At 44.8% G+C, this 14,866-nt stretch overlaps 1 protein-coding gene across 3 annotated transcripts in view; it reads right to left on the bottom strand.

Moving 5' to 3' along the window:
- The window catches only part of cttnbp2 (cortactin binding protein 2), a 162,316-nt gene that overhangs the window by 33,841 nt on the left and 113,609 nt on the right, over positions 1-14,866 (bottom strand). For all 3 annotated transcript variants that reach the window (XM_070900329.1, XM_070900331.1, XM_070900330.1), the window contains one exon: positions 923-1,009. In XM_070900329.1, coding sequence (XP_070756430.1) covers positions 923-1,009 — 87 coding nt within the window. The remainder of the gene's footprint in view (positions 1-922; positions 1,010-14,866) is intronic.

The raw sequence follows: 14,866 nt of genomic DNA, 5'->3' as shown, positions 1-14,866 counted from the left end.
GTGTCATGTCCACCACCTGTAACACAATTTTAAATAACTGAAAATGATATTTTAACTATACAGAACTATTTGCTAGTTATATTGGTGTACAGTAGTCAGTTTCAGTACATTTAAAAATTATATTCAAAAGCTTTCAAAACATGCCCATCCATTAGTGCCTTTGCGCCTAAAAAAAAAAGCTTAATTTGAAGAGCTTCCTGGAAGGCCTGCAAACTGGTGCAATTACTGGAAATTCCCAATAGTGATTCATTTGATCTGTTTTGTGGGTGGGGCAGCTTCTAGTGCGATTTTTTAAAAACCAGCACAAAAGATGGCGGAAACTCGATTTGCACTGAATGTAATTTGCTATTAAAATTCTCCGGTCATTTGTATTGGTTTGGCCGATTTTTGGCGAACTGCATTGAAAAAGAACAGTGCAATCTAGTGGAAACTCTAGTCCAACAAGTTTATTATAAATGTGGATAGAAGAATATATAATGGAAACAATCATAAAAATGAGGACAGAATGTATGACTTTAAAGAGATTGTATTACACCTGCAAGCTGCGGCCCAATTACCCGCTGCCCTCTAACCCGGCTTCACTTGAACACACAACCCATGTGTAATGCCACGGAAGATTGACCAGTACATCCAAAAGTAATAGGGACAAAACACAAAATAAGTGGCTTCCTAAGACCTGATATTTTGTTAGAGTGCTACAGTTCTCATATTTGGTGAAACAGTCCTACAGAATCTGCTAACATAGTTATAGTTCCAAAAAATATATGTTGAGAGAAGTGGGGGAGCAGAGTGGATTTCATCCAGAGTTTAAAATTGTACTTTGCCGAAATCAGCCAGTGCAATTTTTTCATCTTACGGTAAACATCTTAGAATTTAAAATGCTTAAAGCCTACAGGAGAAATGCCAGAGAGAAAATATTTACCTTAATACAGTTTGCTATTTGATGTGCGACATGGCCCTGGCAACTTCCTACTGGCCCATGAAAAATTACATTATGATACTGTTCAACCTGTTAAGACAATTCAAAAAAAAGTTCACACAATGAAATTAAAGACCATCAATCACAATAAAAGGTGTATACCAGAACCACATACAAAAATTAGGAGGAACAATTGTAAAAAACAGATTATGTCCAAAAACAGAAAAACAAGTTGATGGCCCATTTGTCAGAATGGACCCTGTCCATTTTTATCTCACTTTTCAGATTTTCAGCTTTGCATTTTACTACCTTGAGAGCAACAATTGATACGTACATTGGGCCCAAGTTTCGGCTATCCCGCAGAACGGCGCACCTCCGAGAGGTCCGCCTATTTTGTAGAATTAAAAGCGGCACCTAAAACTTACCTCACAATTCTCCGTGTTCAGCAGGCCTGTTTAGCAGTTGGCGCAGCACAGCACAAGCAGCTGGGGGCGGAGCTACAGCCATGTGCCAAAAAGAGTGCCGCCAGCTGCGCGTGTGGGCAGTGGAGTCTGCGCGCGTGCGCAGTAACTCCTGGCCCTCCCAGCACATCCTGTCTCTGGGCGACCCTATCCCAGGTCGAAGCGACCCTGGTCGCGATCCTGCATCACCATCCCTCGCCTCGCTGCTACCCGACCTCGGGCCTCGCCTCATCGCCACTGCCCTTACCTCGAGGCCTTCTTGCCGGCCCGCCCGAACACCTCCTCCGCGATGGGGCAACGCAACCAGCTCTTTGGCAGTCCACGCCCAACCGCCTCCTCAGCGGCGGGCCTCGCCCGACCTCCTCCCCGGCGGCAGGGCCCACCCAACCACCTCCTCCGGGGGCCCCACCCAACCACCTCCTCGGCAGGCCCCACCCAACCACCTCCTCGGCGGGCCCCACCCGATTCCTCCTCGGCAGGCCCCACCCAACCACCTCCTCGGCGGGCCCCACCCGACCACCTCCTCAGTGGGCCCCACCCAACCACCTCCTCAGTGGGCCCCACCCAACCACCTCCTCGGCGGGCCCCACCCGATTCCTCCTCAGCGGGCCCCAACCGACTACCTCCTCAGCGGGCCCCACCCGACCACCTCCTCAGTGGGCCCCACCCAACCATCTCCTCAGCGGGCCCCACCCGACCACCTCCTCAATGGGCCCCACCCGACCACCTCCTCAGCGGGCCCCAACCGACTACCTCCTCAGCGGGCCCCACCCGACCACCTCCTCAGCGGGCCCCACCCGACCACCTCCTCGGTGGGCCCCACCCAACTACCTCCTCAGTGGGCCCCAACCGACTACCTCCTCGGCGGGCCCCAACCGACTACCTCCTCAGCGGGCCCCACCCGACCACCTCCTCGGCGGGCCCCACCCGACCACCTCCTCAGCGGGCCCCACCCGACCACCTCCTCAGCGGGCTCTTTATTGCTAAAAGTGAAGTATTTAATGCTTTGGAAAAAAAAACAACTTCCCTCTAACTCTCTTCCCTCCCCCCCTCCCCCCACCCCCCGCCAACCCCCCAACCATCTCTGGCTACCTGCGTCTAATTTCTAAAGGTTTTTCTGAGCATAGAAAAGTCGACACTTACTCCGGTCTAAGTTAGTTTGGAGCAACTTTTTGCTGCCTAAACTTGCAAAACAAGCATAAGTAGCTGGTAATGCCCCCTTTTGAAAAATAAACTGGACTAAAACTAAACTAACTCACTAGAACTGGAACAAACTAAATGCAGAGAATTGCGATTTCTAAGATACTCCAAACTAAACCAGTTGCTCCAAAAAAATAGAAGCAACTCCAACTGAAACTTGGGATAAATGATCACATTTAACAGATGAAAAGGACAAGAAGGTTTTGAAAATATTCTAAGATGCTCTCTCTAATACATTAAGAATGCTTAATTAGTACACTGCAATGTGGGAAAAATGTATCCTGACAGTGATACCCAAATGTCACAGTGAACGTGTCATTAAGAGACTAGCGCTTTGAAAATATTTTAAATATGTATGGTACACTATATGGAAATTCTGAAATACAAAAAGCCAGCGAAGGAATATGTATATGATGAATATTCAAATTGGCAGGTGACATCAAGAGTAATAAAAGCATGATGAATATTTATCAGTTGGGTTAAATACAGTTCACATCCCAAAAGAACAGCAAAAACACTGGGGTACATTTTTGGTATCTTGTAAATTGGAATTTTTATTTTGTACAAAATGCTTTTTACATCATCTTCTATGGTCGCTTATTTCCCTACCATTTAAGATTAGTGCCCTAAAGAGGGTAAATTGATGAATCTGTGACAAAGATTCAGTGCCCACATGGTTGAGACTTATAAAATGTTTCCTTCCATGACTGCTCCGTCTCCATTTCTAGTGATGGGTTATCAACAAATCTCCACTAGAAGTCCATCGACTCCCACAGCTACCTCTGCTACATTTCCTCCCACTCTGCTTCCTGTAAGGACTCTATTCCATTCTCCCAGTTTCTCTGTCTCCGTCGCATCTGCTTTGATGATGCCATCTTCCATACTAGTGCTCCCAATATACCTTCCTTTTTCCTCAACCGAGGATTCCCCTCTAACATGGTTGACATGGCCCTCGACCGTGTCCATTCCATTTCCAGCACTTCTGCTCTCATCGCTTCCCCTCCCTCCCAGAACCACAATAGGGTTCCCCCCATTGTCCTCATCTTTCACCCCACCAGCCGTCACATTCAACAGATTATCCTTTGCCATTTCTAGGTACCTCCAGCGTGTTCCCAACGCCAATCACATCTTCCCCTCCCCTTTCAGCATTCCAAATGAACCGCTCCCCTCCACGACACCCTAGTCCACGCCTCAATCACCCCCTCCCCACGACACTTTTCCGTGCAACACCTGCCCTTTTACCTCCTCCCTTCCCACTGTCCAGGGCCTCAAACACTCCTTTCCAGGTGAAACAGCAATTTACTTGTACTTCTTTCAATTTAGTATACTGCATTCGCTGCTCATGATGTGGTCTTCTCTACACTGGAGACCAAACACAGATTGGGTGACTGCTTTGTGGAACACCTCCGTTCAGTCTGTAAGCGTGACCACGAGCTTCCAGTCGCCGGTCACTTTAATTCTCCGCTCTACTCCGACCTCTCTGTCCTCGGCCTCTTACACTGTTCCAACAAAGCTCAACGCAAGCTCGAGGAACAGCACCTCATCTTTCGATAAGGCACTTTAAAGCCTTCTGGACTCAACATTGAGTTCAACAATTCCAGACCATAACCTCTGTCCCTATTTTTCCGATGGCAGGCATTGATGATTCTGCTATTACCCATTTACATCTCTTCTGGACACATCTTTTGTTTCTTTACTTGTCCCATCATACATACAGTTTGTCATTTAATCACACCTGCCTTCCACCTTACCACAGACCTTCCCTTTTGTTCTTTCCTTCCCTCCTGCCTTTCCCTGCCCCTGTAGTTGCTTAAAATCTATTACATCTCAAACTATTTCCAGTTCTACCGAAAGGTCATCAACGTTTCAGGTCGATCTCTCTGCAGATGTTGCCTGACCTGAGTATTTCCAGCATTTTTAAATTTATTTCAGATTTCCAGCATCCATAGTATTTTGTTTCTATATAAAATGTTCCACCTAGATTCACCATTTCGTATATCTATCCAGTGCACTGCAATGGATCATGAGCCAGACATCAATGGAGAAATAAAAGGATGTTGAAAGAGCTGCTACAGTTCAACTGGTAACAGCTGTACTTTTCCAGATGTTGTTGTTACTCCAATGGTAATGCTGACAACAGAAACATGACCAAGGGATCCACCACAGAACCAATTCACATACGGACTATGGTCAAGCAAGGCTGTGTCATTGCACGGACGCTCTTCTCGATCTTCCTTGCTGCAATGCTCCATCGCACCCTCAGTAAGCTCCCCGCTGGAGTGGAGCTAGTCTACAGAACAAACGGGAAACTGTTCAACCTCCGTTGCCTCCAGTCCAGATCCAAGGTCATCCCATCCTCTGTCACTGAATTACAGTATTCAGACGACACTTGCGTCTGCGCACACTCGAGGGCCGAACACCAAACCATCGTCAACACCTTCACCGAAGCGTACGAGAACATGGGCTTCACACTAAACATCCGTAAGACAAAGGTCCTCTACCAACCTGCCCCCGCCACACAGCACTGCCCCCCCCGATTATCAAAATCCACAACGAGGCCTTGGACAACGTGGCCCATTTTCCATACCTCGGGAGCCTACTGTCAACAAGGGCAGACGCTGATGACGAAGTCCAACACCACCTTCAGAATGCCAGCGCAGCCTTTGGTCACCTGAGAAAGAGAGTGTTTGAAGACCAGGACCTCAAACCCAGCGCCAAGCTCATGGTCTACAGAGCAGTAGTGATACCCGCCTTCCTATACGCTTCAGTGAAATAAAGACTATATAGAGCAGGCACCTCAAAGGACTGGAGAAGTACCACCAATGCTGCCTCCACAAGATCATGCAAATCCATTGGCAGGATAGGCACACCAAGATCAGTGTTCTCGCTCAGGCCAGCATCCCCAGCATCGAAGCATTGACCATACTCGATCAGCTCCAATGGACAGGCCATATCGTCCGCATGCCCAATACAAGACTCCCAAAACAAGCACTCTACACGGAGCTCCGACACGGCAAGCGAGCCCCAATGCTTCAAAGCCTCCTTGAAAAAGTGCAACATCCCCACCGACATCTGGGAATCCCTGGCCAAAGACTGCCCAAAGTGGTGGAGAAGCATCCAGGAAGGCGCCGAACACCTCGAGTTTCTTCGTCGGGAGCAAGCGGAGGCCAAGCGCAAAGAGAAGGAGTGCGCGACAACCCAAGCACCGCATCCACCCGTCCCTTCAACCACTATCTGCCCCACCTGTGACAGAGATTGAGAGTCCCACATCGGATTCATCAGTCATCTGAGAACTCATTTTTAATGTGGAAGCAAATCATCCTCAACTCCGAGGGGCTGCCTAAGAGAAGGAGAGAGGTTTCTGTAGTATTAACTGGTCAACTGTAAGTGTCGATTCTTTTTGCCACTGGGTATTATAGTGGGTATTACCTAATAATAGATATTATAAAAAAAGATGGCTCAAGAAATTGACCATGGTGGTTGCTGCTAGTACAGAAACATTGGGAGAAATTCAGTTTGACAGGTTACTCTGCTTCTTTATTTAGAAGCCAATTCCTACTTTTTGGGGAGTGGGATGGGGTGGAGGAAAAATAAGATAAATTAAAGTTTGAAATTCATTTGGAGGCACAATATCTATTGATTTCTCTGGCTGTGTGAGCCTCTGTGGACTTGTGTTGAGGTCCACATAACAGTCATACAGAAAGTTCTGATGTGACTCAGTCGAGTGTCACTACAGAAACTCTAGCTGTGGAAGCAATAAGTGCATCAAGGTTTCTTTAACCTACAGAGAATGTTGACTATACAATGTGGCAATGCCACCAGCAGAGGGTACCCAAATACCTACACATTAAGCCTACTGTGTATTGTAGAAACCTTTTAATTTAATAACTGTATATAACCCGAGTACATAATGAAATAATTTTGGTCGGTTATACTGGTCTGCATTTTCCTTCAGAATTATGAAGCACAATGAAAATATGATGGATTCATTAAGCTAATTGTTAACACAATTAGCAGCAAAGAGGTATAAAAATGAGCAATATAAATGCTGCAGATGCGCTCACAAGTGAGTTATAGTTTCTTCACCAAAAATGATGAACTAACTACCAGCTACAGTGAGAATCAGTCGCGGAAGCTCCCAGGTGACTTGTCTCCTCCTTTGCCTGTACTACCAGGCAGTATATTTATCCACTGAGCCACCAGGAGTCATCAAACTGTCCTGGGGTGGCTAGGAATGACAAATTCATCTCCTGGGTATTGCTGCAAGCAACCGTACAGTTCCTAAATAATAGCCATTTGTATTTTTGCTTCACAGCAGCATTATCAAACAAAATTCGACATTGAGCTACATAAGGAGACATTAGGACAGATGAGGTAGATTTTAAGGAGCGTCTTCAAGGAGGCGAGGGAGAGGTTTAGGGAGGGAATTCCAGAGTTTAGGGCCTAGGCAAGTACTTATGTAACTGTTCTAATCCAATCAATTCCTTTCCATTTGCTGCCCGTCCCATTATATATTTTCCTAAGTCTGTAATCCACTTGTGAGGAAACGGTCAGTTATTTTGGGAATTAAGTGGTTGGAAACCACTGCTGGATTTATTTTCCTTTTTTTAAAAAACATCTAAAACATTATATTTTTCTTTCTTTACAGATGCTGCCCGACTTGCTAAGTGTTTCCAGCAGTTATTACTTTTGTTGGAGATTATAAAGAATTGACCGCCTTTGATTTCTTGAAGGAATTGAGAGATCAGAGCGCACAACTCCCGAGGCAGTGGAAGATCAAAGAACGCAACGCCTGAGGCAACAACAACTTGTATTTATATAGCGCCTTTAACATAGTAAAAATGTCCCAAGGCGCTTCACAGGAGCGTTAGCGAACAAAATTTGACATCGTGCCACATAAGAAGATATTAGGGCAGATGAGGTAGGTTTTAAGGGGCATCTTTAAGGAGGCGAGGAAGACGGAGAGGTTTAGGGAGGGAATTCCAGGGTTTAGGATCCAGGCAGCTGAAAGCACAGCTGCCAATGGTGGAGTGATTAAAATAGGGGATGTGCAAGAGGCCAGAGTTGGCGTTGGGCAGAGATCTCGGATGGCTGTAGGGCTGGAGGAGGTTACAGAAATAAGGAAGGGTGAGTCCATGATTTGTAAACAAGTATGCAAATTTAAAAACTGAGGCGTTGCCGGACCCGGGTTCCAATGTCACTCGCCGAGTACAGGAGCGATAAGTGAACAGGACTTTGTGCGAGTTTTAGATGAGCTCAGTTTCAGGGCAGCGTTACAATAATCAAGTCTACATGTAACAAAGGCATGGATGAGGAAGGGGCAGAGTCAGGAGATGGAAATAGGCAATCTTGGTGACGGTGCGGTTATGTGGTTGGAAGCTCATCTTGGGATCAAATACATTACCAAGGTTATGAATGGTCTGGCCAAGGAGTGGAATGGAGTTGGTGACTGGGGAATGGAATTTGTGGCGGGGATTGAAGAGAATGGCTTCAGTCTTCCCAATATTTAGTTGAAGGTAATTTTGTGTCATCCAGTACTGGATATCAGACAAGCAGTTTGACAAATCAGACAGTGGAGGGGTCAAGACAGGTGGTAGCGAGGTAGAGCTGGGTTTCGTCAGTGTACATGTAGAACCTGATATCATGTTTTCAAATGTCACCGCGGGGCAGCAGGTAGATGAGAAATAGGAAGGGGTAAAGGATAGATCCTTGGGGGGACAGCAGAGATAAGGGTGCAGGAATGAGAAGTGAAGCCATTGCAGGTGATTCTCTGGCTACAAATGGATAGGTAAGAATGGAACCTGTCGAGTGCAGACCCACCCAGTTCAACAAAGGTGGATGGTGTGCTCAGCCGAGTGAAAGGCTGCAGACAGGTCGAGAAGGACAAGGAGTGATAGTTTACGACTGTTAGACACGTAGGATGTGATTTGTGACTTTGATAAGTGCCATTTTAGTACTGTGGCAGGGGTGATTTGAGGGTTTCAAAATGGAGCTCCGGGAAAGATGAGCACGGATTTGGGAGGTGACAACGTGTTCAAAGACTTTGGAGAGGAAAGGAAGGTTGGAGATGGGGCAGTAGTTTGCAAGGACAGAGGGGTCAACTCCTGAGGCAGAAGAAGATCAGAAAGCACAACTCTCGAGGCATTGGGAGATCAGTAGGCCCTCCAGAAAGAATGATGTGGGAGTACATCACTAAGCCCTACACTGCCAGCAGTGTCACCCCCACCACCTGGCTCCAATGCCCAAAGAAGCTTCATGACTTCAGACCACTGGTCAAGGTCAGTGGTATCCTCTTAAGGTATCCTCCTTCTGGCATACACCTCTTGCTTTCCTGTCCTCCTGAGAGCATAACTCCATCCTTGTGCCTACCTCATTTCACACACCCAAGAAATGCAGCCTGCACAGCCAGTGGGTCAACAAGAGGCAGTCTGCCCAGCCAGTGGGACCGCAGGCGGATGATTCCATCCAGATATCCCAGCCACAAAGGGCTGACTGGGAAGCATCCTTCCGTCTGATATCTCCTCTTCGGCATCCTCCTCTTCGGCATCCTCCTACGGATGCTTAAATGTGTAATGACAGCATAAACTGCTGGAAATACTCAGTTGGTCAGGCAGCATGTCGACCCGAGACGTGAAATCTGTTTTTCTCTCCACAGATGCTGCCTGACCTGCTGAGTGTTCGCAGCATGTTCTGTCTTCTCAAAGGCTTTCATTTACCATCCGGGCCATTGCAAGCATCCAGCAGCACTCCTTACACACTTAAAAACTATTGCAGCAAGCCATCACTTCAGTAGAATTTAAAAAAAGCCCAAACCCTTAAATTCAAAGTTACCTGAATGATATGTGTCCCTTTAAGAGCTGCAGACATTGCCACGGTCAGCCTGCTTACACGCCAGGTATTCAGTGCTAGGGTCAGCCTTGCACACCGATTGATGTCACCACGCCACCATTTCTTTCCAGGACGCTGCCAGTTACCGCCAGCGCAAAGGGGTAGAATATGGCAGCTGCCGTGGGACCCACTACCAACTGGCGAAAGAGCAGCGGCTGCCATTTTATCACCATTTCTTGGTGCTACCAAGTGTCGGTAAGGAGATTAATTTCTAGCCCACGTACTTTGTCCAAGGTTACATCTAATTAGAAGATTGCATGATTAATAACAGGATCAAAAGGTCAGTAGTAAAAAAGATTTAGACTCCAAGTAGCTACATATTAAAGCTACTATGACTCACGCACTGCATTTTCTCCCAATGGATATTTCTCATCTCATAGGACTGTTCATATTTTAAAAAAATAGAATAACTGATCCGCAGCAGAACAGACTAAATCTTCTAGGACACATTGTACTACCCCAATGATGTTACTTGTGCATACAGATCTTGCTTATTGATGGATTGTATATTATTCCTATTTAGTACAGGTAGTGAAGAGAGGAGATTTTCCAAAATCCACAACACTTTCAGCAACTTTGAATTTTTGATAAGCGTCTTAAATGTTGAAAATCGATTTATTGAAGGGGAAATTAATTTCAGTAGAATTCTTTTCCCCAGAAAATCAGCACTCTTCACTAGAATCTTCACTTGCCCTTGTTGGATCAGAAATTAATGACATGGAGTACAATTTGTTTACAATCTGCAGAAAGCTTCATGGACAGAGAACAAAGGATGGTTGAGTAGAAAAGGCTGTAATTTAACAGAGGGGTTCAGGAGGAGCCAAACTGTGAGTACAGCTTGAGAAGTGCAAATTACATCTATAAACCAGCGATTACACACACCTTCTGATCAATCTTTTTGTTTACAATATTTATTAAATTGAACTTTTTCACAAAATGAAGAAATCTACAATAACATCTCAGCTATAGTGAGTTATGTTAGAAGTTACTGTAATACTTTTACTACAGAATAATTGCACCACAGGTGCGATTTTTGCGGTCAAAATTAGAGGGGATTAAGAGACTGGTGCTGTATCAGAAGCAACTCAGGAATTTCAGGACAGTTTTTGAACATTTGATAAATATACTAGTCACTTAATTAGACTGTTTTCTTATTAAGATTGTTTCAGGAAATTCACCCAAAAATTATAGGCTCAATCAAGAAAAACAATGCTGTGTATGAAGAGGACTCCTGCACAGGCAGCAACTTAGCATACAGACACCAATGTGGATTTTTCTTTGAATCCTATCAATAAATTTGTCGGTTAAACTTGCCTGTTACGGAATTGAAACTTCAGTGTCCAGATCAGCTGAGTACCAGCTATATCTCATCAGCAGAACTGTATCAGTTGCTGTAATCTGGTATATCGCCACACTACTCCAACTGCACAATTTGTTGGTAGCAAATCGTTAAAAATAATAATGCCACTAAAAGTTGAATCTATGTGGCGTCTTTAATATAGAAAATGCCATAAGGTGCTTCACAGAAGCGGAATCAAAAAAATGGATGCTGGCCCAAAGAAGGAGTGAGCAAAAGCTTGGTGAAAAAGGACAGCTTTAAGGAGTGCCTTAAAAGAGAAATGGGATGTGGAGATTCAGAGGGGTTTAGGGAGAGAAAAACTATGAAAAACAATCATACTACTTGAGGACAACGGCACAGTGAGTTTCAAAAATCACAGGATGTGTCATGGGATTTCATGTAACGACACCTCACTCTTCCTAGTTATCATTATTTACAGAAATTGAGAGTTACTCTTTTAAATTTAATATTTTGGGGCAGGATGATGGAGTAATTACCACATTTTCTCATTTCTGGGTTCTCAGTTTGAATCCCATTCACATTGATGAGATGATCTCTACTGCCTATAAAGGTCGTACATGCACACAAGATGGCTTAATACAGCTCTTTCTGGTCAAAGAAGCAGGTTTTAAGGAGTGTCTTAAAAGGAGGAGAGAGAGGTAGAGAGATGGAGAGGTTTAGAGAGGGAATTCCAGAGGTTGGGGCCTAAGCAACTGAAGGCACAGCTGCCAATGGTGCAGCTATTATAATCTGAGATGCAAAGTAAGCCAGAGTTGGAGGAGCGCAGAGATTGCGGAGGGTTGTAAGGCTGGAGGAGGTTACAGCGATGGGGAGGGGCGGGACCATGGAGGGATTTGAAAACGTAGATGAGAGCTTTGAAATCGAGCCGTCGCCAGACCTGGAGCCAATGTAGGGCAGAGAACACGGGGGGGGGGGGGGGGGGTGGGCAAATGTGACTTGGTGTGAGTTAGGATATGGGCAACAGAGTTTTGGATGAGCTCAAGTCACTGCACATAAAGACGCCAATAAAAATGTTTCACTGATGCAGTTGTTAGATTCTGCTGACCCATATTGTTAAAACAGTGTAAAGAAATATTCTACTCTACCTGACCCATTCTACAGCTGGCCACGGTGTGGTAACTTTTAAATGCTAAATTTGGAAAAATGTTCCAATTCCAGCACCGATATCCCTTACTTTGATGAGGATAAGATTCATCCAATCTCTCATTTGCGAAAACAAATAAAACCCGAAACTGGAGATGAAAGAAATAACATTTCATAATAGCAAAACAAATAATAATGACCCCATCATTTTTGGCCTATAATTAATTAATGAAACTATTGAATTATAACTTTTATCAACCATTTTTAATAACACTTTAATATGAAAGTAATGCTTTGGTTGAGCACTTAGAACATAAAATATTTAATCTTGAAGGTCTTCCAGGAGTAAGTTTGTAATTCTTTAGTACTGAAACTTTTCATAGAGCCCACAAGATTAAATTTCCATAAAATACCCACCCAACCAGTCAGTGTTGGCGTTTAGCCTCTACACATGCAAAAAAAATCCTAATCGCATTTACCCTCCCTGTTCCCAAATCCCTTAATTCCTTTTTCCTTCATCTACCTATCCAATCTAATCTTAAATGTTGATGCAGTTTCTGTCTCAACCACTACCTCTGATAGTGAATTCCACAGCCTCATAACTCTAACCAAGATTTTCCTGCCCTCTGTTCTAAATCTCATATCCAATTGTGTCTACGGACTCTCATTATAAACTTCTCACGCATTGGAAAACAGGTTGATTCTATCGAAAGTGTCCCATTCTTTCATAATCTTAAACACTTCCATGATATTACCTCAATGTGTGTTGCTCTAACAAAGAATGCCCCAATTTTTCAAGACTTTGCTCATATTTATATTTCCTCATACTAGGCAGCAACCTAGTGAATCTGCATTATACCTTTCTAAAGCCTCAATACCTTTCTTACAATGTGCAGCCTAATACAGCACTCTAAGGTCTTCAGGTTTTATATAAAAATAAGGAAGGACTTGCATTTATCTAGTGCCTGTCATGATCTCAGGACATCTCAAAGTACCTCACAGCCAATGAAGTACTTCTGAAATGTATGCTCGATTATTTATTAGCTTTTATATTTTCCATACCTTGTACTAAAACCCAGAATTGCAGTCATTTTTCTATGGCCCCATTAACTGAAGGTGCTACCTTCAATGTCTTGTGAACCTATTCCCCTAACTGTCTCTGGACTTCCACATCACCAAGCCCACTTCAATTCAAAGTATAATTACTCTGGTGTTGTTTAACCAAAATGTATTACCTCACGTTTATGAACACTAAATTCTATCTGCCACTTTTTAGCCTATTCCCCATTTTATCAATATCCTTTTGTAACTTCTTTGGAATTAACTATACCTCCTATTTTTCAATCATCTGCAACTTTCATCACCACTCCCTCCAGGCCTATATCCAAATCATTGATATACACAGTGAACAGAAATGGCCCCAGATCTATAAAATTTGTCAAGGATGATTGCTCCTTTTGAAATCCATGCTGGCTGCTTCTAACTATTTTCTCTTTATCCAGATGTGGGGTCATTTCATCCTTAATTAAAAGTAACATTTTCCCTACCACAGCAGTTAACCTAGCCGGGCAGTAATTACCCAGATTCCCTTTTCAAAAACGGGTACGACACCGGCTGCTCTCCTGTCCTCTGGCACATATTCACACTCGAAAGAGCCTGAAATATATCTTTTAAAGCCGTGCCAATTTCCTCCCTCGTCTCTCAATATCCCAGGATACATCCAATCACCTTGTCTTCCTTTAGGCTAACCAACGTATCTAAAACTTTCCTTTTAGCCATCATAGATTTAAAGTAGTTGGTAGAAGGATTAGAGGGGAGTTGAGGGACAAAAATTCATCCAGAGGGTGGTGGAGGTCTGGAACTCACTGCCTGAAAGGGTGGCAGAGGCAGAAACCCTCATCAAATTTTAAAAGTACTTGGATGGGCACTTAAAGGCCCCAAGTTTCCACATGATAAAAAACGGGCACCCCTCCAAGCTGGGCGCCCGTTTTTCGCGCCGAAAACGGCGCCGGAAAAAAAACACGTGATTCTGGAGCGCCCTGCAGCTCCATGTCTGCTTGGCGCGGCGCCCAGGGGGGCGGAGCCTACCACTTGTGCCGATTTTGTAAGTGGGAGGGGGCGGGTACCATTTAAATTAGTTTTTTTCCTGCCGGCAACCCTGCGCGTGCGCGTTGGAGCGTTCGCGCACGCGCAGTGTGAAGGAAACATTGGCACTCGGCCATTTTTGTAGTTCTTTGTAGCTGTTTAATTTTTGAACATTTTTTAATAAAAGCACATTGCCATCAGCACATCAGCACTGAGGCTTCTTGCAGCAGTGAGAAGGCTGCAGGAAGCCTCAGAAAGTTGAGGCAGTCGTTTCCCGACGGCCTCCCCTCCCTGCCGTCGGGAAATGGCTGCTGAACTTGTGAGGCTTCCTGCAGCCTTCTCACTGTCTCCCTTCCCCCCCCCCCCCCCGCCCACCGTCTGGAATGGCTTCCTCCCCCCTCCCCCCCCCCCCCCCCCCCCCGCGGGAACGGCTGCCTCAACTTGTGAGGCTTCCTGCAGCATTCTCCCTGGCTGAAGCACTTTCACACAGGTAGGAAGATGGTTTATCTAATCTTTTCTTTGCTTATAAATTTTTATTCAGGTTGGATTTATTTGTATAATATTTGTATAAGTATAAATAAGGATTTATTGTAGAATTTAATGACTTCCCTTCACCCCCCCCCCCCACCCAACCTCATTCTGGACGCCTAATTTGTAACCTGCACCTGATTTTTTAATGTGTAGACAAGGTTTTTTCAGTTCTACAAAAATCTTCACTTGCTCCATTCTAAGTTAGTTTGGAGTACGTTTTCACTGTGGAAACTTTGAAATCAGGCGTCAGTGGCCGGACACGCCCCCTTTTGAAGAAAAAATTCTGTTCTAAAGTGAAACTGTTCTAACTGACTCGAACTGCAGAAAAAAAAATGTGGA

This window comes from Pristiophorus japonicus, chromosome 15 (assembly GCF_044704955.1).
Source record: "Pristiophorus japonicus isolate sPriJap1 chromosome 15, sPriJap1.hap1, whole genome shotgun sequence".
NCBI lineage: Eukaryota > Metazoa > Chordata > Chondrichthyes > Pristiophoridae > Pristiophorus > Pristiophorus japonicus.
Note: the sequence above shows the minus strand (reverse complement) of the source record. Positions and strands in the feature narration are given on the sequence as shown.